The following is a 26,760-nucleotide window of genomic DNA, read 5'->3' on the forward strand; positions in this document are numbered from 1 at the left end:
AAAGCGAATTTATTTTGTACTTGCTTTGCTAAGTACTATCTTCAGGAAATTAATAATATATTGTTTCTAAAATGATAATAAGTATATTTACATACTTTTGAACTAGTTCATAATTTTTGTATAGATTAATAGTGAAATGTAAAATGGAACATTTTATAGTTTGTTTCATGAGATTTTCTCACTGAGTTTTCCCTATTCAATTTCATCAAAATAAAAGGCTATTTAAGTAAAATTGTACTACCCTAAATTTTTCTACTTATTCCTTCATTCTTTTAGAATGTATATGAAACTCCAAGTTAAAAATCACTTGTCTGTAGAATGTATTCATGTTCCGGAAATAATTTAGATGTTAGATGTATTTGTGGTGTTTCTTCCTTCTTTTCTTTCTACTTCAAAAATGAAATGCTTTGGATCTATTATTTTCTTATAAAAGTAGAATTTAATTACATTTGCTCATAGAAGATTTTTGATAATTATTGAAAAACAGCCTTCATTACGTTTTATTATCTTTAAGCTTTGTTTGCTCTCAGCATATGGCCAATAGTTAACTCTTCACGAAAACTTTCTCAGTGACTTTTTTGCTTTTGTTGTTTGTTTGAATAAAAGTATTAAGATTTTCTCAAGATAAATTTGAAGTTTATTACTGAAGAGGTTATATGAATATTTAATCTTTAAATCCAGATATCTTGTATAGCTATAATAAACTATGATTTTAATCAGGTTACTTTTAAATAAAATAAACAAAACAGCAACTCAAACAAGTTGTTTTTGTGAGGAGTAATTTTACAGGAAAAAAAAAAAGACCAAAATGGATGGCAGAAGAGACTCTGAAACTTCCTCTTGAACTTAGAGTAGTTAAAGCAAATGAAAGAGATGACAGAAGATTTAAAAGGGTGGCTCAGGAAGACAAAGTAAAGTATTATAATGATACGTGCAAAGACCTGGAGTTAGAAAACCGAAACAGAAGAATACGTTCAGCATTTCTCAGGCTGAAAGAACTGAAGAAAAAATCCAAGCTTCGAGTTGCAGTATTGAAGGATTCTATGGGGAAAATATTAAACAATGCAGGAAGCATAAAAAGAAGATGGAAGGAATACACGGAGTCACTATACCAAAAAGAATTGGTCGACGTTCAACCATTTCAGGAGGTAGCATATAATCAGGAACCTATGGTACTAAAGGAAGAAGTCCAAGCTGCACTGAAAGCGTTGGCAAAAAACAAGGCCCCAGGAATTGACCAAATATCAGTCGAGACGTTTCAACAAACGGATGTGGTGCTGGAAGTGCTCACTCGTCTATGCCAAGAAATTTGGAAGACAGCTACCTGGCCAACTGACTGGAAGAGATCCATATTTATGCCTATTCCAAAGAAAGGTGATCCAGCTGAATGCAGAAATTATGAAACAATATCATTAATATCACATGCAAGTAAAATTCTTTTTAGAAAAGCGGCTGCAGCAGTACATCGACAGGGAACTGCTAGAAATACAAGCAGGATTCGGAAGAGGACTTGGAACCAGCTATATCATTGTTAGTTTCAAATGGATCCTGGCTGAAAGCAGAGAATGCCAGAAAGATGTCTACCTGTGTTTTATTGACTATGCAAAGGCATTTGAATGTGTAGATCATAACAAATTATGGATAACATTGAGCAGAATGGGAATTCCAGAACACTTAATTGTGCTCATAAGGAACCTGTATATAGATCACAAGAGGCAGTCGTTTGAACAGAATAAGGAAATACTGTGTGGTTTAAAATCAGGAAGGGTGTGTGGCAGGGTGTATGCTTTCACCATCTGTATACTGAGTAAATAATTAAAGAAGCTGAGCTATCTGAAGAAGAACAGGGTATCAGGATAGGAGGAAGACTCATAAACAACCTGCTATATGCAGATGACACAACCTTGCTTGCTGAAAGTGAAGAGGACTTGAAGCACTTACTGAGGAAGATCAAAGACTACAGCCTTCAGTATGGATTACATCTCAACATAAAGAAAACAAAAATCCTCACAACTGGACCCGTAAGCAACATCATGGTAAATGGAGAAAATATTGAAGTTGTCAAGGATTTCATTTTACTTGGCTCCACAATCAGCACCCATGGAAGCAGCAGTCAAGAATTCAAAGGATGCATTGCATTGAGCAAATCTCCTGCAAAAGACCTCTTTAAAGTGTTGAAAAGCTAAGATGTCACACTGAAGACCTAAGGTGCATCTTACCCAAGCCATGTGGTTTTCAGTTGCCTCATATGCATGCAAAAGCTGGACAATGAATAAGGAAGACCAAAGAAGAATTGGTGCCTTTGAATTATGGTGTTGGCAAAGAATATTGAATATACCATGGACTGCCAAAAGACTGAACAAATCTGTCTTGGAAGAAGTACAGACAGAATGCTCCTTAGAAGCCCAAACGGCAAGACTGTGTCTCACACAGTTTGGACATGTTATCAGGAGGGATCAGTCCCTGGAGAAGGGCATCATGCTTGGTAAAGTAGAGGGTCAGCGAAAAAGAGGAAAACCCTCAGTGAGATGGATTGACACAGTGGCTGCAACAATGGGTTCAAGCATAACAATGATTGTGAGGGTGGTGCAGGACTGGGCAGTGTTTCTTTCTTTTGTACATAGGGTCACTATGAGTTGGAGCTGACTTGACGCCACCTAACAACAACAACAACAACAACAATGTTAATGAAACAAATAATTATCTAGTTATTTTTATTTAGTTTGCTATTTAGCTCACTATTTTAATGTCACAAAGACAGTTTATTACCGTGTATTGTTATCAGTTACATTTTTGTGTCCTAGAGTTCTAGAAACCAGAGAAGATGCATTTATATGTTACCTCAGTATTTTAGTTGATTTCAAGAAGCAGGGTGTTTGAGGAAAGCCAGATTAAATCAGATGAGTAAGATTTATTTTAAAATCTGACTAGCAGTTTCCATAAGTAACATAATTCTTGTAGCCAGTCATCTGCTAGGGAGAGTATTTAGGTACTAATTGAGTAAAATTTACCCTATATACCTTATGAATCCAGAATACCATAGTTTTTTTCTAGGTAATTATTCAGTGAAAGTGTATCTGATTTCTTCAAATGTATTCATTTATAATCAGATTTTTTTTTTAAGCATGGGAATAAATATGTTGCCATTTTTAATATTTATAGTGCCTGTTTAGCTACATTGATGCGTGGTTTGCAATCTTTCTATCTGCACATTCTCATCTGAGGGTTATGACGTGAGAATTGGTAATAGTGGCTCATTGTAGCAGTGATTTTTTTCAACTCAGGATGAGGGAGAGACGTCCTCTGCATGAATCTGAAATGCCCAGATCTCTTCCTCTCTGTTTGCCCCAGTTTTTGTGATTGTTTTTATCTTGATATACAATTATTTAAGTTTTTCTCTGTTTCAGTATTAGAATTTGGTATTATTTGCAGATGGCTACCAAATGATATTTATCAGAAATTTCAAGTGTCTTTCAAAGATTGTGTTGTAGATTTTAGTTTTTTAAAGTTATTCCTTTAAAAAAAAAATCATGATCCTAAGTTGTTTGTATGTTCACTTCAAGGCATTGATGCTGTTTTGATACTAAGGAAGGCTTAGCCACATTGAAGATGCTTATGCTTACTTCAGAGATGAGAACCAGAGCCTGAAGAATAATTCCTGCTTTAGCACTTTTTTGCCTTCTGCAAATAGGCTTGCATGCAGAGTGGCCCTCAGGTGCCTTTATGGGTCACTTCAGTGCATCCAAAAAAGATTCTAAGACTTGCAAGTTCATAGTCAGTTATTTTATGACTCACTGTGTAGTTAACTGACCTGTAGATACAGCAGTTACTTCATGTTTTGCATTCAGTTGCTTATGAATTTTCTGTAGTTTTTTCCACCCCTATACATCTCTTGGAATGTTCTTTACCTATCATTGAACTGCATTAATTACAGGATCAGAAACTATGTAGTCTTTGACTCTAGGCAAACTAGTGTTTGTCTTAGGGAGAAAAATTTGAATTAATTTTGTAGCCTGTTTGCAGTAACAAGACAGCGTTTGGTTAAACTAAAAGTAAAAAATATAAAAAAACAATTTACAAATCTCTCTGACTGTCTTTATAAATCAATAAGACAAATACGAAAGATGTGTCAGATTTTATAAGAATCATTGTATATTGATAAAAATTCTAGTAAAAGGAATAAATATTATTTAGTTTCTTAGGCATCGTGTCACTGGATCCAGCTAAGCGTTTAGTTTTCTATAACAGTCTTTGGTTAGTGTTTGCAAATTCAGTATGGCTAAACATTTGCTTTGAGCAAAAGTAAAACCAATTGAGTGTATCTTACTGCTGTTGTGATAGGTTTTTAATGGAATGTAAGTGCAGCATAGAAATTTTCATATCCTAGCAAGATTCTTAAGATGAAATTCCACCGTAAGTAAAAAATTTGACTGAGTCAACTTTTTGCACATCAAAGTGACTTTATGAATACTGTACAATGTTGGATACATTTAAATTGGCAGAGTGGTAATTTTCTTTAGTTTTTGTTGTTTGGTGGGTAGGTGATACTTTTTAAATGGGAAATTTGAAAATTATTTTTTAACAAATGTAGTTTAACAATTCTTTTAATATATAGCTTTTTGTAACAAGGTAATTCTGTATTCATTGTTACATTTGAGTCTCATAATTTTATGAACTAGGCAAAAAAGGCCTTATTGTCTCAATTTTACAGATTGTAAAACAGGCTCAAGGAGGAACTCCATCAAGTTCTCATGAGTTCCTTAATTGACGTGATAAAAATTTCTTAAACTTTTAAAATGACCTGTTTAAAGTAGAATGTTTATTTTATTTTAAATAGAAATGTTTCGTTTATGCATACTACATCTTTTATATTTTTTTCACTATTTTTGCATATCTGAGTCCTGTGAGTCACACTGGCAGGAACATTGCTTTAGGCGTTTATCTTAATTGTGTACCATGGTATAATTATTAGTGACCCTTAGTGATCTATGCTAGTAGAAGCAGTAGCTAACCTTGATAGTGTAATGTGAAACCTGATTTGTCATTAGGGTACCATTGAAAAGCTGTATGTGAAAAACAAAATCTACTAATTTATATTTTTTCCTCACTTTTGTTGCCTGCCCTCTGGTGGAGAAGTTATGGAAATTAACAGGGTGTATGAAATGTCTGGAAATAAATATATAATTAATTTAGCATATGAAAAGCTGAATACATATTCATAATTTCAGGTTTAGTTTGTAGTCTTAGCTTATAAATGTTAGAGGGGACAAATGTGGGATTAAAAAATTAAGAATACAACAACTAGATGGTGCCTGGCTACCACCACTGACTGCTCTGACAGGGATCACAACAGAGGGTCCCGGATAGAGCTGGAGAAAAATGTAGAACAAAATTCTGACTCACAAAAAAAGACCAGACTTAACTGGCCTGACAGAGACTGGAGAAACCCCGAGAGTGTGGCCCTGGGACGCCCTTTTAGCTCAGTAATGAAGTCACTCCCGAGGTTTACTGTTCAGCCAAAGATTAGACAGCCCCATAAAACAAAAGAAGACTAATGGGGCACAACAGTCCAGGGACAAGGACTATAAAGCAGGAGGGGACAGGAAAGCTGGTAGTAGGGAACCCAAGGTTGAGAAGGGACAGTATTGACATGTCGTGGGGTTGTTAACCATTGTCATAAAACAATATGTGTACTGTTTAATGAGAAACTATTCTGTAAACCTTCATCTAAAATACAATTAAAAAAATAAAAAAAATTTTCATAGAAGGAAGTACACAAGAATAAGGGATTTTTTGATAAATGCTGTATATAACATACAATTTTACAACAACAGCAATAACAACCAAAAAAAATACGTGTGTGGTTCCATAGGTAGATAAGTATGCATATATATGTATAGGGAGGTACATGTGTATATACATGTGCCTATATAGGTGTATCTATAGGCATATGTATATATGTGTATGTGTGTGATGCATATATATTCATATATATAATAAAGCTTATAGGTTCACAGCTATGGAAACTTCTTAGACAAATACCTTGCAAGATTGGTTTTCTGAATTTGAAAGCTTAAGACCATAGTCTTGTGGGACAACTCAATCAGTTGGAATAATATAGCTTATAAAGATTACGTTCTATATCCTAGTTTGGTGAGTAGCACTTGGGGTCTTAAAAGCTTGCAAACAGCCATCTAAGATATAAATTAGTCTCTGTTTGTCTGGAGCAAAAGATAAAAAAGGTACTCAAGGACTCAAAGAAGAAGCTAGTCTACAGGACTAATAGCCTACACGAACCACAGCCTCATCTAGCCTAAGACCAGAACTAGATGGTACCTGGCTACCATTACCAACCATTCTGATCAGGGATACAATAGATGGACCCTAATAGAATGGGAGAAAAATGTAGAACAATACTCAAATTCTTAAGAAGTCCAGATTTACTGGACCAGTTGAGACTAGAGGAACCCCTGAGACTGTTGCCCTGAGATACCCTTTAAACTCTGAACTGAAACTACACCCAGAGGTCACATTTCAGCTAAATAACAGATTGGCTTATCAAATAACACAGTATCACTTTAAGTACTGTGCGCCTTTAAAAAAAGAAAAAAAAAAGAGACCAAAACAGTCAACATTTACCCTAAAGCAAAGACTGGGGGGGGGGAGGGGAGGGCAAGGAACTAGATTAATAGAAACAGATCTGCCAGAACAGAAGTAATGAGAATGTTGACACATTGTGAAAAATGTAACCAATGTCACTGAACAAGATGTATAGAAAATTGTTAAACGGGAACCCAATTTGTTGTGTAGACGTTCACTGAAAACACAATAAAATATTATTTGAAAATTAAAAAAAATTTAAGAATACATAGATTTCTTAAAGATATGCAAATTTGGGAAAGTAACTGCTGTTTTTATGTTTCTGTTTCTCAAAACACGTTGTTGTTGTTTCTAAGGGTCTTATTGAAGTATCAAAAAGTTTAAAAATGGAAAATGAAGAGTTGAAGAAGAGGTACAGTGATGCTACATCCAAAGCTCTCCAACTTGAAGAAGATATTGTGTCAGTGACACATAAAGCAATTGAAAAAGAAACAGAACTAGACAGGTATTTCTGATGCTTTTAAAAAATAACTTTAAAAAATGTTTTACAAATTTTTTTTTTTAAATTAACGTTACTTTATCTTTACTTAGCTTAAAAGACAAGCTCAGGAAGGTACAACATGAAAGAGAACAACTTGAAAGTCAGTTAAAGACAGAAAAGGATGAGAAGGAACTTTATAAGGTAATTTACTCTTTCCAGTTCTATTAGTTGTTTATTTGCTGTGTAACACATTACCCCAAAACTTTGTGACTGTGGGACAGGAATTTGGGAGCTTAGATGAGTAGTTCTGGCTCTGGATCTCTCATGTGGTTGCAGTCAGGATGTTGGCAGGGGCTGCAATCAACCGAAGGCTTGGTTGGGTCTGAAGGATCTGCTTTCAAGATGGCTCCCTCATGTGGCTTTTGGCAGGAGGCCCCTTGGTTCCTTACCACGTGGCTTCTTCATAGGCTGCATAAGTGTCCTTGCACCATTGCAGCTAACTTCCCTACAGAGCAAGTGATCCAAGACAGAGCGAGGAGGAAGTCACAGTGCTTTTTATATCCTAGTTTCCTAAGTAGCACACAGACACTTCCACTTTATTTTATTTGTTAGAAGCAAGTCATTAAGTCCTTCCTACACACAAGGAGAGGGGAATTAGGCTCCACTTCTTGAAGTAAGGAGTATCAAAACATTTGTGGACATAGTTTAAAACACCACATCATGTATACTATCCCTAAAAGTTAGTTCGTAGGGAATTAATTTACTGACGTTTTAGATAATTAGAAGATACTGTATAATAAATCAGATTTAATGATAACAAGATACCCATTTATCAGGATTTATGTAACCAATTATTTTTATCTTTTAAGAACATATATACCTTAGGAGAAAGTATTAACTTATTTCAGTGATGATTGGCACATTTTAGAACTTGACTTTGGGAATAACTTCAGAGATTGTGATTAAAAAAAAAATCCCCACTACTAATACATCTTCACCTTTTTGAAGTTTGTTCTTTCTTTCCCTCTCCTCTACTCCCGCTTCCCTCCCCTTCCCCTTCCTCACTCTTCCCAATTCTGGAAATAGTGATGGTTAGCTTAATTGTTAATAATATTGTGGCTGCAAATTGAGACATTTTCTTAAGTGGCTCATAAGCTTCCGGAGGGCAGTTCCAAATCAGGAATTTCAAGAACTTTCTAAGTCAATATGATTTGGATAGGTTAAATCTCCTGATTAGAAAAGGACAACACTCATTTATATAATCAAACTCAGACCCACTGCCGTCAATTTGATTCCAACTCGTAGCAACCCCATAGGGTTTCTAAGGCTGTAAATGTCTACAGAAGCAGACTGTGCATCTTTCTCCCGTGGAGTTGCTGGTGATTTCGAACTGCCGACCTTTCGGTTAGCAGTTGATTGCTTTAACCACTGTGTCACCAGGGCTTCTTTACTCATTTATGTGTTATATGTTTGATTAAAGATAAAAACATAAAACTCTTCCATATTCACTACTTAAATAATTTCTTTTAAAAGGATCAGCACAGAGCTGGTTCCTATGAGGTAGAGTTTAAAAATGTCCAACTTTTCCAAGCTGCTGTACCACTCCATCATCTCTAACATCAACTATTCCCCCCACCCACCTCCGGTCTTTGGATTCCCTAATTCTCTGCAACATCTCATAGAACTCATGAACTGTATAAATGGCTCATGTTATTGTGGAGGTTGGCAAGTCCCAAATTTGTGGGTTAGGCGTAGGCTTCTCCCTGGCCCTCAGTCTCTGCCCAAAGGCATTCAACTTTCTCATCCATGGGCTAGGAAGCCCACTGTGCCATCTCCTTCAGGTCTCTTCCTGCCGGTCTCTCCTGGCTTGGTGATGGTGGGCTCTTCTCTCTTTTCTGGAATTGGCTCTCTTTTAAGGCAAAACTGGCCAGTCCCCTTGGTGGACCATAGTTATCTTTATCTTATTTGTAAGTCCTGCCCAATCACCTGGGTGGGAGTTACAAGACCATGTGAGAAAGGCCGTAGTAAGTAATTCATCACACTGCACTACTTGAGAGTTATGGAAATTTGCAGTAAGAAATTAGATTATGGTCTGTTATGTTATCAGTGGGTTTTTCTTTTATTATTTGGTGTTGATTTGTTTGTTCTTGAGATAAAAATTTTAAAAATTATTGAATCTACCATGCACCTCCGAGCAGAACATGGGTTTGGATGTTCTGTATGTCATGAACAATTCATCTTCAGAGGTTGTTTTTAATTTAAAAAATTGTTCCCAAAACAGAAGGAAAGACGGTGAAGATTTCACTGGTGGATGATTTTATGATTTGATTAAGAAAAAGTACCAAAATGTTGTTTGGTTTTGGCCGGGTTTTTATGGAAAAAGGAAAATAATACAAATGTGTAGAGGAAGAATTGATGCAATTGGATTAACATTTTACAGAGTACTTTTTGCAAAATACCTTCAAATGCAATTATCTTTTTTTTTTTTTTTTTAAGTTTTAAAGCTTTTTAAGGAGCCCTGGTGACACAGGGGTTAAAGTGATCGACTGCTAACTGAAAAGTTGGCGGTTGGAAACCACTGGTGGCTCCGTGGGAGAAGGATGTGGCAGTCTGCTTCTGCAGAGATTTACAGCCTTGGAAACCCTATGGGGTAGCTATGAGTCAGAACTGACTTGATGGCGGTGGGTTTGTTTTTTTGGGGTAAAGCTTTTTAACTGAGGAAAATATGGCATCTGTAATGATTTATTTAATATTACTGTGAATTTTGGTAAAACTCTGTTTTAGTACTGTCAGAATCAAGATTGGCCAGTATTTCTCTGTGGATAATCAAGTACTTTCTATGTTGTTTTTTCTGTTAGTCACAGTGGGAGATAATAAGGTAAATAGAATGTCTATGTCTTTAAACATAAATTCAACAGTAAGTCAAATTAATTTGTAAGATTCTCTATTTAGTATTGGAAAGGGCTTAGGAAGGTCCTAAGTAAACCAATGATGCTGGAGAGGTGTAATGATAACTAGGATGGCTTTGTCTGGGAAAAGGAAAACGTATTCCTGAAGCTGCCTTCTTTCCACCCTGCCTTTTCTTCTATCCTGAGAATAGGACTTCTGGTGTTTGCAGAGGGTTGGCAAGCATATTTTAGGCATGTCCTGCATTTATTTTTCCTTCACTCTTGAAATTAATTATTCCTTAAATTATTCTTTATTTTTTCTCACTTTCTGCAAAGGCTTTTTCTATTTCTCTGTTGTACACCTGAATGATGATGAATCCTTTGCCAGAGTCTTAGCAGGGGGAAGGAAAGCAAAGAATGAGAGTGTCTTGGGGATTTGTTCTTTTATAGTGGGTTAATATCTCCAGTTCTCTATAGGCATTAGCAGTTGGGATCAAAGTGACATTGAATTTTCCATTTGCATACCCCCATCCCCTGGTGTTCTGAACAGCATTTCATTATGTATATGTGTTGTATACCTGAAAATTGGAAATAAAGCTCTTCCCTGAGGATTTTTGTTTTGTTTTGGCAATGAGATTCCATTTATCCAGTGTGAAAAGACATTCTACTATTCTTTTACCTCAGAAACCTACTTTCCGTTATAAATTGTTCACACGAATAACCAGAGAGATATTTCTCATTTCTCTGCTATAGCCTCTACAAGATAGTAAGATTTTAGAGGGATTGTCAAAACACTTTCAAAGCTGATTATTATGAGAATTAGGTAGTGTTTTAAAAGTTATGCTCACACCTTCAGAGAATTAAACCAAAAAAACCACTGCTGTCGAGGTGATTCCCACTCATAGTGACCCTATAGGACAGAGCAGAACTGCCCCATGGGGTTTCCAAGGCTGTAAATCTTAACAGAAGCAGACTGCCACATCTTTCTTCTGCAGAGCAGCTAGTGGGTTCGAACCCGCTGACCCTTTTGGTTCGCAGCCGAGTGCCTTTAACCACTGTGCCACCAGGGCTCCTTCAGAGAATTAGGAATTATATTGTACCCTTGTGAATAAGAACTAGTCATTCAGCGTTTCATACATTTTTTAAAGCATAATGGAAGAAGTATGTAATTTGCTTCTCTCTACTACTCTTAAACAAAGCACAATATTAAGAGCTGGAACTTGATCAGACTGCCTTATTTTTCTGGGTCTTGAAAGTTTTCTTAACATAATGTATCCCATAAAGGACAACCAAATTCATTTTCATTTTTAGAGAAACTAAAATCATTAAATCAAATGAAAAGAATTTAGAAATCAGATAATATTGTTAGAACTTAGAATTAATCTCCGTGAAAAATAAAAAGTCAAGTTCTGCTCTCACATACTTACCCAGTCATTTGACAGAACTTGGGTCTCCCGACTCCTACTCGAATGTGTTTTCCCTTTACTTGGTCATTGTTTGGTTAGAGATATACAGTGTCATTTTAAACTTCATGTAATTAGGTTATGGAATTAGAAAAATGACATTTTCAAACACTATTACAGGTACATTTGAAGAACACAGAAATAGAAAATACCAAGCTTGTGTCAGAGGTCCAGACTTTAAAGAATTTAGATGGGAACAAAGAAAGCATGATTACTCATTTCAAAGAAGAGATTGGTAGACTGCAGTTCTGTTTGGCTGAAAAGGAAAATCTTCACAGGGCTTTTTTGCTTACCACTTCAAATAAGGTAAGTACTATTGTAAAGTGTATTTGAAGATTGTAAAACGTGTCTCTGTTAAATGTATACGATATGATTATTTTTACAATTTTCCCAACTTTTTCTTTTGAAAAATTTCAAACCTGCAGAAAAATTAGAACAGAACAATGAATTTCCATATACCCTAAAGTATTTTGCCATCTTTGTTTTATATCCCCCATTTATATACTTTTTTTTTTTTTTTTGGTTGATCCATTTGAAATTCAGTTGCAGTCATTATGACATTTCACTCTAAATATATAAGCATGTATCTCTTGTGAATAAGTACATTCTTCTGTATAACCACAATACGGTTATCATACCTAAGAAATTTAACATTGATATATTATTCATTCTTGTAAATAGTTGACATTAAAATAGTCCCAAATATGTTATTGTATAATCTTTTAAGTTGTTTGATCGAATGATAATCAAAGATAACACATTTATTTGATTGTTGTTTGCTTTTAGTCTGCTTTAATCTAGAATAGTGTCCCTACGCTTTTTTTTTGGTCTTTTATGACATTGGTATTTTTTAAGAATTTGGCTAGTTATCTGAGTGAATGTTCTATAATCTGAATTTGTTGTTTCGTAATGATTAGATTCAGGTCAAACACATTTGGCAAGAAAAGACCTAGGTGATTAAAAACAAAATTTATTGTGGTGAAACATATGTAACAAAATATTTGCCATTTTAACCATTTTTAGATGTACAGTTCAGTGACATTAGTTATATTCACCATACTGTATAACCATTGCCACTATTTCTAAAAGTTTTTCATCACCCCAAACAAACTGTCATGGTTTGAATTATGTCCCCCAAAAAATGTGTGTATCAGTTTGGCTAGGCCATGATTCCTGGTACTGTGTGATTTTCCTGTATGTTGTAAACCTGCCTCTGTGATGTTAATGAGGGAGGAGGGGTGGCAGTTGTGTTAGTAAGGCAGGGCCTGATCTTCAAGACTGGATTGTGTCCTGAGGCAATCTCTTGAGATATAAAAGACAAAAGTGAGCAGTGAGACAGGGGGACCTCATACCATCAAGAAAGCAGTGCCGGGAGCAGAGCGTGTCCTTTGGATGGAGGTCCCTGGGCCGAGAAGCTCCTAGTCTGGGGGAACACTGATGAGAAGGCCGAGAGAGAGAAAGCCTTCCTCTGGAGCTGACACCCTGAATTTGGACTTTTAGCCTACTTTACTGTAAGGAAATAAACTTCTCTTCATTAAAACCATCCACTTGTGGTATTTCTGTTATGGCAACACTAGACGACTAAGAACAGAAACTCACAACTCCTTAAGCAATAATTTTGCATTCCCCTCTCCTCCTACCCCCTGGTAAACCACTAATAAACTTTTGTCTCTATGCATTTGCATATTCTAGATATTTCATATAATTGGGATAGTTGTCCTGTTGTGTCTGCCTTATTTAACTTAGCATACTGTTTTCAAGATTCATCCATGTCGTAGCATGTATCAGAACTTAATTTATCTTTATGGCTGAATAATATTCCATTATATGTGTATCACATTTTGTTTATCCATTCATCTGTTGATGGGCACTTGTGTTGCTTCTGTCTATTGGCTATTGTGAATAATGCTGCAGGGAACATTGGTGTACAAGTATTTGTTTGAGTCCCTGCTTTCAAGTCTTTTGGGTATATACCTAGGAGTGAAATTGCTGGGTCGTATGGTAATACCATGTTTAGCTTTTTGAGGAACCACCAAACTTTTCCACAGTGGTTGCACTTTTTTACATTCCCACGAGCAATGTATGAGTGTTCCAGTTTCTCCATGTCCTCTCTAACATGTTATTTTCAATTTGTGTTGCTATGAGTTGGCTTGATGGCACACAAAAACAACAGTAGGAGTGAAAATGATTATCTTATTGTTTTGATTTTTATTTCCCTCATTATTAATGACATTGGGCATCTTTTCATGTGCTTATTGGCCATTTGTTATCTTCTTTGGAGAAATGTCTATTCAAGTCCCTTGCTCATTTTTTGATAGGGTTGTCTGCTTTTTGTTGTTGAGTTGTAGGTGTTCTTTATATATTCTGGATATTAAACCTTTATCAGATATATGGTTATCAAATATTTTCTCCCATTCTGTATGTTATCTCTTCACTTTCTTAAGAGATGCTTTGTACATCCCATTGTAGTCACATAATACCAGTTTGTCCATTCTTGATGATGTTAAGTTTGGTCACTTGTTTAAAGTTATGTCTGCCCATTTCTATATACCTTTACCTTTGTGGGATAATAGTTTGAGATCATGTGAACATCCTATTCTCAGACAGTCTTTTACCCAGTGGTTTTATTGTCTCTTGATGATCCTCATCTGCACCAACTATTAAACAATAATGGTTGCAAAATGGTGATTTCTAAAATTCTGTCATTCTTTTTGTATTTATTAGTAAGTATTCTTCTGTAGTGAGGAGGTTTCTTGTTGATGTATACCTCCTTTTTTAATATCACTGTGGACTTATGGATTCCTTTTGTTGTTATTCAGTGTATTATTTATTATCATCATCATTTTTTTTTCATACCTAAATTGTCCCAGATTTAGTGAGGGGAACACTTTAAAGCCACCTTCGGTGTCCTGTTGATGTGTCCCCGTTACGCTTTGACTACTTCCTTGCTTTCTGGCAAACTGTTCCAGGGTCAGATTCTGCCCAAGGCCTGGAATTAGTCATTTCTTCAAGGAGCCCTGGCTCTTCTGGTGGGGAATAGTATTTCAAAACCAAGAACTGGATCTTATGGCTTCTAGCGGGGAGTCATTGCTTCTCTACGCTTTCAGTGGACTTTTTAAAAATTTTAATTTATATTTATGTCTCCAATTTAAATCCATTACCTTAGTGTTCTTCCTTACCTTCCTCCATTCCATATTTATATATTCCATTTCCCACTGTAAACATCACTGTATTTTATTCATGTACTCTATCTAGCCATATGCACCAATAGTTTCAGCAATAAGTAAAGCAAAAAATTTTAATAAGTAAAAATTTAATTAATCTACTAAATAAACAGTAAAGCATTGGGTGGAGCCCTGGTGGCACAGTGGGTAAGAGCTCAGCTGCTAACCAAAAGGTTGTCAATTCAAATCCACTAGCTGCTTCTTGGAAAGCCTGTGGGGCAGTTCTGTTCTGTCCTATAGGGCCGCTGTGAGTTGGAATCAACTCAATGGCAGTGGGTTTGGTTTTTTCTTTTTTTTTGGTATGCATTGGGTTGTTATGTTATATGAGGAATCTAAAACAAAGATTCATGACTTCATGTAAATCATGAATAGAAAAGCAATATTTAATTTAAACTTTTGGGTCTCTTGAATTATCTGAGTAAAAATAGTTTGTTTCATACTTGAATGGTTTAATTACAAATGTATTTATCTGTTTTTCCTCAGGAAGATACATTTGTTTTAAAGGAGCAACTTCGTAAGGCAGAGGAACAAGTTCAGGCAACTCGGCAAGAAGTTGTCTTTCTGGCTAAAGAGCTTAGTGATGCTGTAAATGTACGAGATAAGACGATGGCGGATCTACATACTACACGTTTGGAAAATGAGAAAGTAAAAAAGCAGTTAGCAGATGCAGTGGCAGAACTTAAACTGAATTCTGTGAAAAAAGATCAGGTAAAGCAGATTAATTTTGAATTTCCATCTTGATCACAAGAGAAAGATACTATAAGCTTAAGAAAGAGAGTAAGTCATGTCTAGTAAGTCAGGACAGATTCCTGATCATAGAATTTTACAGTTCCATTGATTTTTGTTTAGTCATTGCTTAGTCTTAGGTTGAAGTTAATAATGTGTTTTGAAAGAATTTTAGTAGCAAGTTCTTAATGATTAGTAAAAACTGCTCTATTATTGTTAATTATACTTTTCGATGTCACATATATTGCTTATTTTGGAGTTTCTTACTTACTAGCTGCATAAAACATTATTATGGTTATTTAAGAGATTAATACTTTTTGCTCAGGAAGTGGATTATTTTTCTCAAGTTTTTTTTTTTTAAAACTAAATTTTAGTCCTAAGAATATACATTTGGATTTATTAGGAGGGCTAATGTAGCTCTGTAGCCAAAACTCCAACACAAATAAAAATTAAAAGCCAGAAAGAAAAAAGTAAAATGAAGCTGGGATTCACTACTACATTAAGGTAACAGATTTTTACCTTTTTCTCAGAGGAAGTGTTTTTTTTTCTCTTTTAGGAAAAGACTGATACACTGGAACATGAGCTGAGAAGAGAGGTTGAAGATCTAAAACTCCGTCTTCAGATGGCGGCAGACCATTATAAGGAAAAATTCAAAGAATGTCAGAGGCTCCAGAAACAAATAAATAAACTTTCAGAACAATCAGTAAGTATTGTTGAATTTATATATAGTAAAATATTCTGTTTATCAATATTTTTGTTTGCAAACCAGATTTGTAATATTCTAAATGTCAGCCTTTTGGATATAATTTATCTCTACTTGATTTCAAGTCTTTGGCCTAATACTATAATGATAATTTTTAAAATAAAATCTGTAACTTTTGTTTGCTGGAAACCGACAATGAAGCAAGACAGCAGCAGGAAAAAATAGGAGCCCGAGCCCCTATTTCCAGACCGTTTTCCTTTAAGTTCTTGGTACATGTCTTTATCACTTAAAAACTCAATACATATTATTGAATCCTCCTGTGACAATGAAGCCTGTTCTCAGTGGGGTTCACCATTAATTATCCTAGTCATCATCCCTAGGATCTTAGATGGTTTCTCAGTTCTCATTAGTGAGTTCCTCCATCTTATTCAAATCCACTAGATTAGGAAGAGTTATAGAACGTTAGCTATTTTTTTTGTATTCTATTTCAGAGTGAGCAGATATATTTGTAATAAAGCAAAAGAAAATACTTTTGTTTTGATGTGCGTGTTTTAATGTGGACCTTTAAGTTCTGGTACTTAAATACAAAGCTGGCTGTGTAGTGGAGTCCTGGAAGTGGAGAAGAAACATTTAAAACATGAAGTTGAAGGAGATACAATTTCTTTGCAAACAAAATTTTCCCTGTACACAGTTTTATTTGTGTATTATATGATGCAAACCATATTTTCCCAGTCCTTTTTTTTTTTTTTCGCCCTAAATCTGAAAGGAGACTACGAAAGAAGCAAGAAATGCATGCAGTAAAGTAAGAATCCTTTTGTGAGGAAACATTGTATTTTAAGTTTGGCCCACATGTAAAGATTTTGGGCCTTTTAAGCATATTATGACTGTAGTAGAAAACTTGTGAGGGGTTCATCAGTGAGATTTATGTGAATGACTTGTTTTGTTTTCACAAATAAGAGAGAAATAGAACATTTCTCATTTATAATATTTAGGTTAGTAAGGTAATGTATGTCGTTTTAGTTTTTGCTAGCTTTTTGGACAGTAGCACCTTTGTGGATTCTTCAGGATCTTTTTATGATTATTTACACTGAAGGAAAGAAGTAAGTCATTCAGTGACTCATTTAACAATTTATTGTTAACATTTTGAATAGGCCAATAATAATAGTGTCCTCACAAAGAAAATTGGGAGTCAGCAGAAAGTGAATGATGCCTCAATAAACACAGACCCAGCTACTACTGCTTCCGCAGGTAAAATCTTTTAGACTTTTTGTGTAGGGTGTTCTGCCTTAAAAAGTATTTATATTTATCTATACTGCCTTGTTCCAGAAAGTTTACAAAAATCCTTACATTATAGGTGAGATAATTGAGGTAAGAGGAAAACTAAGGTATAGAAGTAAGATAAAGTCATATATGTGGTGAATACACAAAATATGTATGAACTTGTATTACCTTTCTGAGAATATTTACAAGTGTTAAATTAGCTGGTGATTTTAAGTACTCATTTGGACTAGATAGGAAAAAGTTGAGAGTTGAATTTTTATGTAATAGTCCATTAAATTTATGGAATTTTAAAGGATTTTAGTGTGATATTTTATTGAACAATTCTGTGGGGGAAAAAACTTGTAAATCCCTTGTTTCTTGTACTCATCTTTCTCTTTTTTCTTGTCTACGCTGGAACAGTAGGGTATTTCGTTAGTTTATCTGTTGAAGGATAAGTTAAATTTTTATTAATCAGGTTTTTTGTTTATTATAGAACAGATGAGAGACAGTGAATAAATGAATAACATGAAAATTTGAATTAGCTCTAGGTTTTTCACTTGTCCTAATTTTTTTAACCTTTGTATAATCAAAGATTTGACAATGATGAAGTTAAGTATTGTGCTAAAATATATGTAATGAAAAGTTTATTCTTTTAACCATTTTGGTGTGTACAATTCAGTGACATTAATTACATTCACCATGTTGTGCTACTGTCACCACTATCCATTTCCAAAAGTTTTACATCACCCCAAACAGAAGCAAAATACTTTTTAACAATCGTATTTTCTACCTTGTTTGTAGCTGAGACCGAGTCTGACATGGTAACAAAGGGGCAAGTCTGTGAAATGACCAAAGAAATTGCTGAAAAAACAGAAAAGTATAAAAAATGTAAACAACTCTTGCAAGTAAGTTAGCTACCTTGTGGGTAAAAGATACATTTATTAAATGTAGATGATTTAGCTTATGTTTAATGTTTTGATTGATTAGTGTCCTGGGGTTTGTTTTTATCCCTATATGCTAGTACTTAGTTTTACTTTTGGAGTGATGAGGGGGGGTTTGTGTACCATGAGTAAAATCATGATCCTAAAGTTGTTACTTTTCTGTTCACTTAATAATCTTTCTCCCAATAGTGGGCAGCTGGTTAATTGAGATTGGATATTATTGTCTATCTTCTTATTACTATAAAGATACATGGGAAATGTTTCAACTTCATAAAAGGGAAGTGCTCTTTTGATATTTACTGTAATTGTAGCAAAGAATTTTTGCCACATCCTAAAGTGACAAGAGTTGTAAAGTGGAAATAGGGAATGTCATCCAACTGAGTTGCAGTCTCTTACATTGTATATTTTGATCATTTTAAACACTATCATTCAGACCTTTCAATTTCGCAGCCTTCTTGGTAGCATTCGTTCCTGGAGCATTTAAAGGATAAAGAGAAAATACTTGTCATTTGTGCCTGATTTGGAGTAGCGAGGAAAAGATGTTTTTTTTTCTCTGAATTTTTTTGTTGTTCCTTAATTTGTGTGTGTGTGTTTGTTTCTGTGTGCCTTTGGGAAGGAGAGGGGTGTTTTTTTAGAGCTACAGAACAAAATTTCATACATCAGCTCAGTGTTACTATAGTGTTGTTGTTAGATGCTGTTGTGCTGGTTCCGACTCATAGCGACCCCATGAACAACAGAACAAAATACCACCTGGGCCTTCGCCATCCTCACAATCGTCGTTATGCTTCAGCCCCTTGTTGCAGCCACTGTGTCAATCCATCTCACTGAGAGTCTTCCTCTTTTTCACTGACCCTCTACTTTACTAAGCATGATGTCCTTCCCCAGGGACTGATCCCTCCTGATAACATATCCAAAGTATGTGAGACGTAGTCTCGCCATCCTTGCTTTTTAGGAGCATTCAGGTTGTACTTGTTTCAAGATTCTTTTGGCAGTCCATGGTATATTCAATATTCTTCACCAACGCCACAATTCAAAGGTGTCAGTTCTTCTTCAGTCTTCTTATTCATCATCCAACTTCCACATGCATATGAGGTGATTGAAAACACTATGGCTTGGGTTAGGCACACCTTATTCTTCAAGGTGACATCTTTGCTTTTTAACACTTTAAGGAGGTCTTTTGCAGCTGATTTGCCCAGTGCAGTGCATCTTTTGATTTCTTGATGCTCCTTCCATGGATGTTAATTGTGGATCCAAGTAAAATGAAATCCTTGATAACGTCAGTGTTTTCTCCATTTATCATGATGTTGCTTATTGCTCCAGTTTTTTTTTGTTTTCTTTATGTTGAGGGGTAATCCATACTGAAGGCTGTAGCCTTTGATCTTCCTAAGTAAGTGTTTTAGGACCTTATCACTTTTCAGTAAGCAAGGTTGTATCATCTTCTTAATGAAGGTTGTTAATGAGTCTTCCTCAAATCCTGATGCCCTGTTCTTCTTCATATATTCCAGCTTCTCGGATTATTTGCTCAGCATACAGGTTGAATAGGTGTGGTGAAAGGAAACAACCCTGACGCACACCTTTCCTGACTTTAAACCACGCAGTATCCCCTTGTTCTGTTTGGACAACTGCATCTTGATCTATGTACAGATTCCTCATGAGCACAATTAAGTGTTCTGGAATTCCCATTCTTTGCAATGTTATCCATAATTGGTTATGATCCACGCAGTCGAATGCCTTTGCATATTCCAAGTTACTATAGTAGTTACTTTAAAATCTTTTGTGCACTCCCTTCTACATGATATTAATATAATTCTTAAGTCAAGCTTTAAAAAGAATGCTTTTACATCTTGAGAGGATTCTTCTGTAAAAAGATTGATTGTAACGGTTTTAACCTTGAGTTCAAAGTAGTTGTTTATAAGGGACTAAACTACTTAACTACTTCATTAGGGATGAATCGGTTCTCGATGAGTATTTTAAAAGTCTCATTATCTACTAATATGATTTAAATGAAAATAAAATGTTCCTTCAAGCAAAAAAGCTCCTCAAGGAGCATTTTGTTTTTAAAAACTATATCAAGGTATGATTGAAATTCAATAAACTGAACTTATTTAAAGTGTACAGTTTGATCAGTTTTGACATATATACAGTCATGAAACTATCACTGCAATATCTAGGTAATGAACATTTTCATCATCCCCAAAAGTTTTTTGTGACCATTCGTAATTCATCCCTCCCTCTGTCCCTCTCACCATGTAACCGTTGACCTATTTTCTGTCACCTTTGTATAATTTTATATAAATAGAAGCAGTACAGTATGTACTCTTTTTTTCTTGTCCTCTTTCAATGTAATTGTTTTGAGATTCATCCACGTTGTTGCTTATATCGGTAGTTCATTCCTTTTTATTTCTGAAGTAGTAGTCCATTGTGTGGATATTCCATAATTTGCTTATCCTTTCACCAGTTGGTGGACATTTGAGTTGTTTTGAGTTTTTGGCTGTTACAAATAAAAATCAAGCTGCTGTGAACGTTCATATTCAAGTCTTCTGTGGGTATGGTTTTTTGTTTCTCTTGGATAAATACCTAGGAATGAAATGAGCAGATAATATGGTAGGTGAATGTTTGTAAGAAACTACCAAACTGTTTTTCTAGGGTGGTGGTACCATGTTACAGTCTCACCAGCAGTGTATGGTTAATCTTTTTAATTGTAACCAATCTAATGAGTGTGCAGTGATATCTTATTATGGTTTAATTTGCAGATTCCTAATGAATATTAATAATGACTTTTTCATATGCTTACTGGCCATGCTTATACGTTTTTTGGTGAAGTGTCTGTTTAGATCTTTTTCCCCCTTTTTAAATTGGGTTGTTTGTTGTCTTATTGAGTTGTGAGAGTTCTTTATTCTGGACGAAAGTTCTTGGATAGAAGCATGTTGAATATTTTCTCTCAGTCTGTGGCTTGCTTTTTCATTTTCTTAATGGTGTTTTTTGAAGAGCAAAAGTTTTTAATTTTGATGAAGTAGTTTATCAATTTGTTCTTTTATGTTTTGTGCTTTTTCTGTTCTAAAAAACCTTTGTCTAATCCAAAATTGTAAAGATTTTCTCCGATACTCTGGAAGTTTTACGTTTAGGTCTTAAGTTTTACATTTAGGTCTAGGAGCCATTTTGAGGTAATTTTTGTGTATAGTTTGAGGTATGGTATATATATTCAGTTGATGCGGCATTATTTCTTGAAAACTTTCTCTTCTGAACAGACTTTCACCTTGAACAAAAATATTTAAAAATGAAATTAGCCTACTTATTTGCATGATTTGTAACTCTTTCCCTTTGACTTTTTGGGTTGTAGAGAAGAGCAGTGTGTAAGAAATCAAACTAGAGATTGTCTTGGTCAGGACATCCCAGAGTATTTTTTTAATCAATGCCTGGGAACAGCAGCATTATAAATACATAATTTTTATTTGCATAAGTATATGTAATTATTGTAGAACATTGTGGCATTTTGAAATAAAGAACAGAGATGGTAAAAGATGCACCCATAATCCTAATCACCAGGGATAAGCCGCTTCTGCAGAACACTGACATAGACACCTTATATAATTGTCTAAAACAGCTTTTAACACAAAAATGGGGTTATACTATATATTCTTTTTTTGCAATTTGGAATTTTCAATTAATGTATCTTGACAGTTTTCCTTGTCAATTTACTTCCTTCTTTTAAATATATATTGTATTTTGTGAATATAAAATCATTTATCCAGTTGGTTATTTCAATTTTTATACTGTTACAATAGTGTTATAATAAACCTTCAGCATGTATCAGTATGTTTGTGGAAATGTTTGCTATATGAGATTTAAATTTTTTTTGAGTAATTATACAAATTTCATTTAGGATGAGAAAACAAAATGCAATAAATATGCTGATGAACTTGCAAAAATGGAGCTGAAATGGAAAGAACAAGTGAAAATTGCTGAAAGTGTTAAACTAGAACTAGCTGAAGTAGAAGACAATTATAAAGTAAGTTTAGTACTCATTGTATGTTAACTTGAGACATAGTAGCTGATGCTTTTGAAAATGTGTTATTTATAATTTTTTATGAATCTAATGTGCAGTTTTAATATGAATAATTGAGAGAGTATTTTCTTCCATAAGTAAAAATGTCCTCTGAATTTAGTTATGTTGAATATAGTTCATTAAATATTAACTGAGAAAATAGATACCTATGTGCATTGCTATCATGGCTTTAATTCGGTGGATTCCAATCGGTATTAAAAATATATCTCTTAATATTTTTTTTTAAAAGATGAAAAGTGATCATTGGATTATCCTTATGGTTTCTTAAAAACAAACATGAAGGTGTATATAAAAGTATTTGAGAATCTTGATATTTTTTGTTTTTTTTAATAACAAAGGATCAAAACCAAAAAACACCAAACCCATTGCTGTCGAGTCGATTCTGACTCATAGCAACCCTATAGGACAGAGTAGCACTGCCCCATAGGGTTTCCAAGGAGCACCTGGTGGATTCGAACTGCCAACCTTTTGGTTACAACCATAGCTCTTAAACACTATGCCACCAGGGTTTCCAACAAAGGATCAGTAATTTTAAAAATAAGTTAGGGTTTTTAAAATTTATCCCCCGTATGTGTTACTTGTGGTTCTAAATGAACTACTGCAAAGTAAGTGATACTGTCTTAAATTAGTGAGAAGTGTTCTTGCCAATGTAACATTAGCAACAAACAAGCCCAAAAGATAACTGTTAGAAATGTTACAGGGAAAAAGTAGCAAACTGTCTGTAGCTAATTAACAAGAAAGATGTTGTGCTGGTAAGGAATAAAGTGTAATTTTGTGTATTTTAAGAAATACATATTTGAAATTTCCTTTTTTGTTTGATGATTGGAGACCAAGAAGTTTTAAATAATTTAACTTTGCTATACTATAGCTGGAGCCCTGGTGCTACAGTGGTAAAGAGTTTGGCTGCTAACCAAAAGGTCAGCAGTTTTAATCCACCAGCCACTCCTTGGAAACCCTATATGGCAATTCTTTTCTGTCCTGTAGGGTTGCTATGAGTCTGAATCAGCTTGATGGCAATGGGTTTGGTTTGTTTTTTTTTATACTATAGCTAATTTTACCTATAATTAATTTTTGTATATAATCTTTTTTTAAAATAGTGCTTTAAGTGAAAGTTGAGATTTCAGTTTAGTTTCTTATAAAAAAATTTATACACACATTGTTATGTGACCCTAGTTGTTCACCCTATAATGCGACAGCACACTCCTCCTTTCCACCCCTGATTTCCCATGTCCATTCAGCCAGCTCCTGTCCCTTTCTGCCTTCTCATCTCGCCTCCAGACAGGAGCTGCCCATTTAGTATCGTGTATCTGCTTGAGCTAAGAAGCATTCTCTTCACGAGTTTATCATTTTATGTCTTATAGTCCAGTCTAATCTATGTCTGAAGAGTTGGCTTCAGGAATGGTTTCATTTCTGGGCTAACAGAGAGTTCGGGGGCCATGTCTACAGGGTCCCTCCAGTCTCAGCCAGACAATTAAGTCTGGTCTTTTTACTAGAATTTGAGTTCTGCACCCCACTTTTCTCCTGCTCTGTGAGGGACTCTCTTTCAGGGTGGTCATTGGTGGTAGCTGGGCGCCATCTTGTTCTTCTGGTCTCAGGCTGGTGGAGTCTCTGGTTTATGTGGCCCTTTCTGTCTGTTGGGCTAATATTTTCCCTGTGTCTTTGGTGTTCTTCATTCTCCTTTGCTCCAGGTGGGTTGGGACCAATTGATGCATCTTAGATGGCCGCTCGATAGCTTTTAAGACCCCAGACGCCACTCACCAAAATGGGATGCAGAACATTTTCTTAATAAACCTTGTTATGCCAGTGACCTAGATGTCCCCTGAAACCATGGGTCCCCAGACCCCTACCCCTGCTAGTCTGTCCCTTGAAGTGTTTGATTGTATTCAGGAAACTTCTTAGCTTTTGGTTTAGTCCAGTTGTGCTGACTTCCCCTATATTGTGTGTTGTCCTTCGCTTCACCTAAGACAATTCTTACCTACTATCTAGTTAGTAAATACTCCCCACCCTCATAACCATCAAAGAATGTTTTCTTCTGTGTTTAAACCTTTTATTGAGTTCTTGTAATAGTGGTCTGCATACAATATTTGTCCTTTTGTGACTAATTTCACTCAGCATACTGCCTTCCATATTCATCCATGTTATGAGATGTTTCACAGATTCATCTATCGTTTTGTAGTATTCCATTTTGTGAATGTACCATAATTTGTTTATCCATTCGTCTGTTGATATGCACCTACGTTATTTCCATCTTTTTGCTATTGTGAACACTGCTGCAGTGAACATGGGTCTGCATGTATCTATTTGTGTGATGGCTCTTATTTCTCTAGGATATATTCCAAGGCGTGAGATTGCTGGATCGTATGGTACTTCTATTTCTGGCTTTTTAAGGAAGTGCCAAAGGGATTTCTAAAGTGGTTGTACCATTTTACATTCCCACCAGCAGTGCATAAGTGTTCCAGTCTCTCCAAACCTCGTCAACATTTATTATTTTGCGTGTTTTAGATTAATGCTAGCCTTGTTGGGGTGAGATGGTATCTCATTGTACTTTAGATTTGCATTTCTCTAATCGATAGTGATCGAGAGCATTTCCTCATTTTTCTGTTAGCTGCCTGAATGTCTTTTTTGGTGAAGTGACTGTTCATATCCTTTGCCCATTTTTTAATTGGGTTATTTGCCTCTTTGTTGTTGACGTTTTGCAGTATCTTGTAGAGATTAGATGCTGATCAGATCTGTTGTAGCCAAAAATTCCCAGTCTGTAGGTTGTCTTTTGACTCTTTTGGTGAAGTCTCTTGATGAGCATAGGTGTTTGATTTTTAGGAGCTCCCAGTTATCTAATTTCTCTTCTGGTGTTTGTACATCGTCAGTAATGTTTTGTATTCTGTTTATGCCATGTATTAGGGCTCCTAGCGTTGTCTCTATTTTTTCTTCCATAATCTTTATCATTTTAGATTTAGGTCTTTGATCCATTTTGAGTTCGTTTTTGTGCATGGTGTGAGGTATGGGTCTTGTTTCATTTTTTTGCAGATGACTATCCAGTTACGCTAGCACAATTTGTTAAAGAGACTGTCTTTTCCCCAATTAATGGACTTTGGGCCTTTGTCAAATATCAGCTGCTTATAGGTGGATGAATTTATGCCTGGATTCTCAATTCTGTTACATTGGTCTATGTATCTGTTGTTGTAGTAGTAAGCAGGTTTTGTCTACCGTGGCAGTATAATAGGTTCTAAAATCAGGTAGTGTAAGGTCTCCCATTTTGTTCTTCTTCTGTAATGCTTTGCTTATCTGGGGCCTCTTCCCTTTCCAGATGAAGTTGGTGATTTGTTTCTCTCTCTCACTAAAAAATGCCATCGGAATTTGGATCGGGATTGCACTGTATCTGTAGATCGCTTTGGGCAGAATAGACATTTTCACAATGTTGAGTCTTCCTATCCATGAGCAAGGTATGTTTTTCCACTTCTGTAGGTCTCTCTTGGTTTCTTGCAGTAGTGTCTTGTAGTTTTCTTTGTATAAGTCTTTTACGTCTCTGGTTAGATTTATTCCTAAGTATTTTATCTTCTTGGGGCTGTTGTAAATGGTATTGATTTGGTGATTTCCTCTTCAAAGTTCTCTTTGTTGGTGTATAGGAATGCAACTGATTTTTGTATGTTTTATCTTGTATTCTGATACTTGGCTGAAATCTTCTATCAGTTCTAGTAGTTTTCTTGTGGAGTTTTTGGGGTTTTTTGTGTATAAGATCATATCGACCATGAATAGAGATACTTTTACTTCTCCCTTACCAATCTGGATGTCCTTTATTTCTTTTTCTAACCTAATTGCTCTGGCTGGGACCTCCAGCACAATGTTGAATAAGAGTGGTGATAAAGGGCATCCTTGTCTGGTTCCCGTTCTCAGGGGGAATGCTTTCAGACTCTCTCCATTTAGGATGATGTTGGCTGTTGGCTTTGTATAAATGCCCTTAATTCTGCTGAGGAATTTCCCTTCTATTCCTATATAGCTGAGAGTTTTTATCATGAATGGGTGCTGGACTTTGTCTGATGTATGTTCTGCATCAATTGATAAGATCATGTGGTTCTTGTCTTTAGTTTTATTGACGTGATGGATTCCATTGATTGTTTTTCTAATGTTGAACCATCCCTGCATACCTGGTATGAATTCCACTTGATCATGGTGAATTCTGTTTTTGATCATGTTGAATTCTATTGGCTAGAATTTCATTGAGGATTTTTGCGTCTATGTTCATGAGTGATACTGGTCTGTAATTTTCTTTTTTTTGTGGTCTTCACCTGGTTGGTATTAGGGTTATGCTGGCTTCATAGAATGAGTTTGGGAGTTTTCCATCCTTTTCTGTGCTCTGAAATACCTTTAGTAGTAGTGGTGTTAGCTCTTCTCTGAAAGTTTGGTAGAATTC

At 35.3% G+C, this 26,760-nt stretch overlaps 1 protein-coding gene across 9 annotated transcripts in view; it reads left to right on the forward strand.

The window, feature by feature from the left end:
* Positions 1-26,760, forward strand: part of TAX1BP1 (Tax1 binding protein 1) — a 116,962-nt gene that overhangs the window by 47,881 nt on the left and 42,321 nt on the right. For 8 of the 9 annotated variants that reach the window (XR_002824302.1, XM_023732356.1, XM_023732353.1 and 5 more), the window contains 8 exons: positions 6,957-7,105; positions 7,192-7,282; positions 11,553-11,738; positions 15,140-15,364; positions 15,939-16,085; positions 17,237-17,333; positions 18,147-18,250; positions 22,170-22,295. Coding sequence is in view for 8 of the 9 variants with exons in the window: in XM_023732356.1 (XP_023588124.1) it covers positions 6,957-7,105; positions 7,192-7,282; positions 11,553-11,738; positions 15,140-15,364; positions 15,939-16,085; positions 17,237-17,333; positions 18,147-18,250; positions 22,170-22,295 (1,125 nt within the window). In the remaining variant the exon portion in view is untranslated. The remainder of the gene's footprint in view (positions 1-6,956; positions 7,106-7,191; positions 7,283-11,552; positions 11,739-15,139; positions 15,365-15,938; positions 16,086-17,236; positions 17,334-18,146; positions 18,251-22,169; positions 22,296-26,760) is intronic. The other variant, XM_023732357.1, reaches the window with a different exon arrangement.

The sequence above is a fragment of the Trichechus manatus genome, unplaced genomic scaffold (genome assembly GCF_000243295.1).
Source record: "Trichechus manatus latirostris isolate Lorelei unplaced genomic scaffold, TriManLat1.0 scaffold00050, whole genome shotgun sequence".
Classification (NCBI taxonomy): domain Eukaryota; kingdom Metazoa; phylum Chordata; class Mammalia; order Sirenia; family Trichechidae; genus Trichechus; species Trichechus manatus.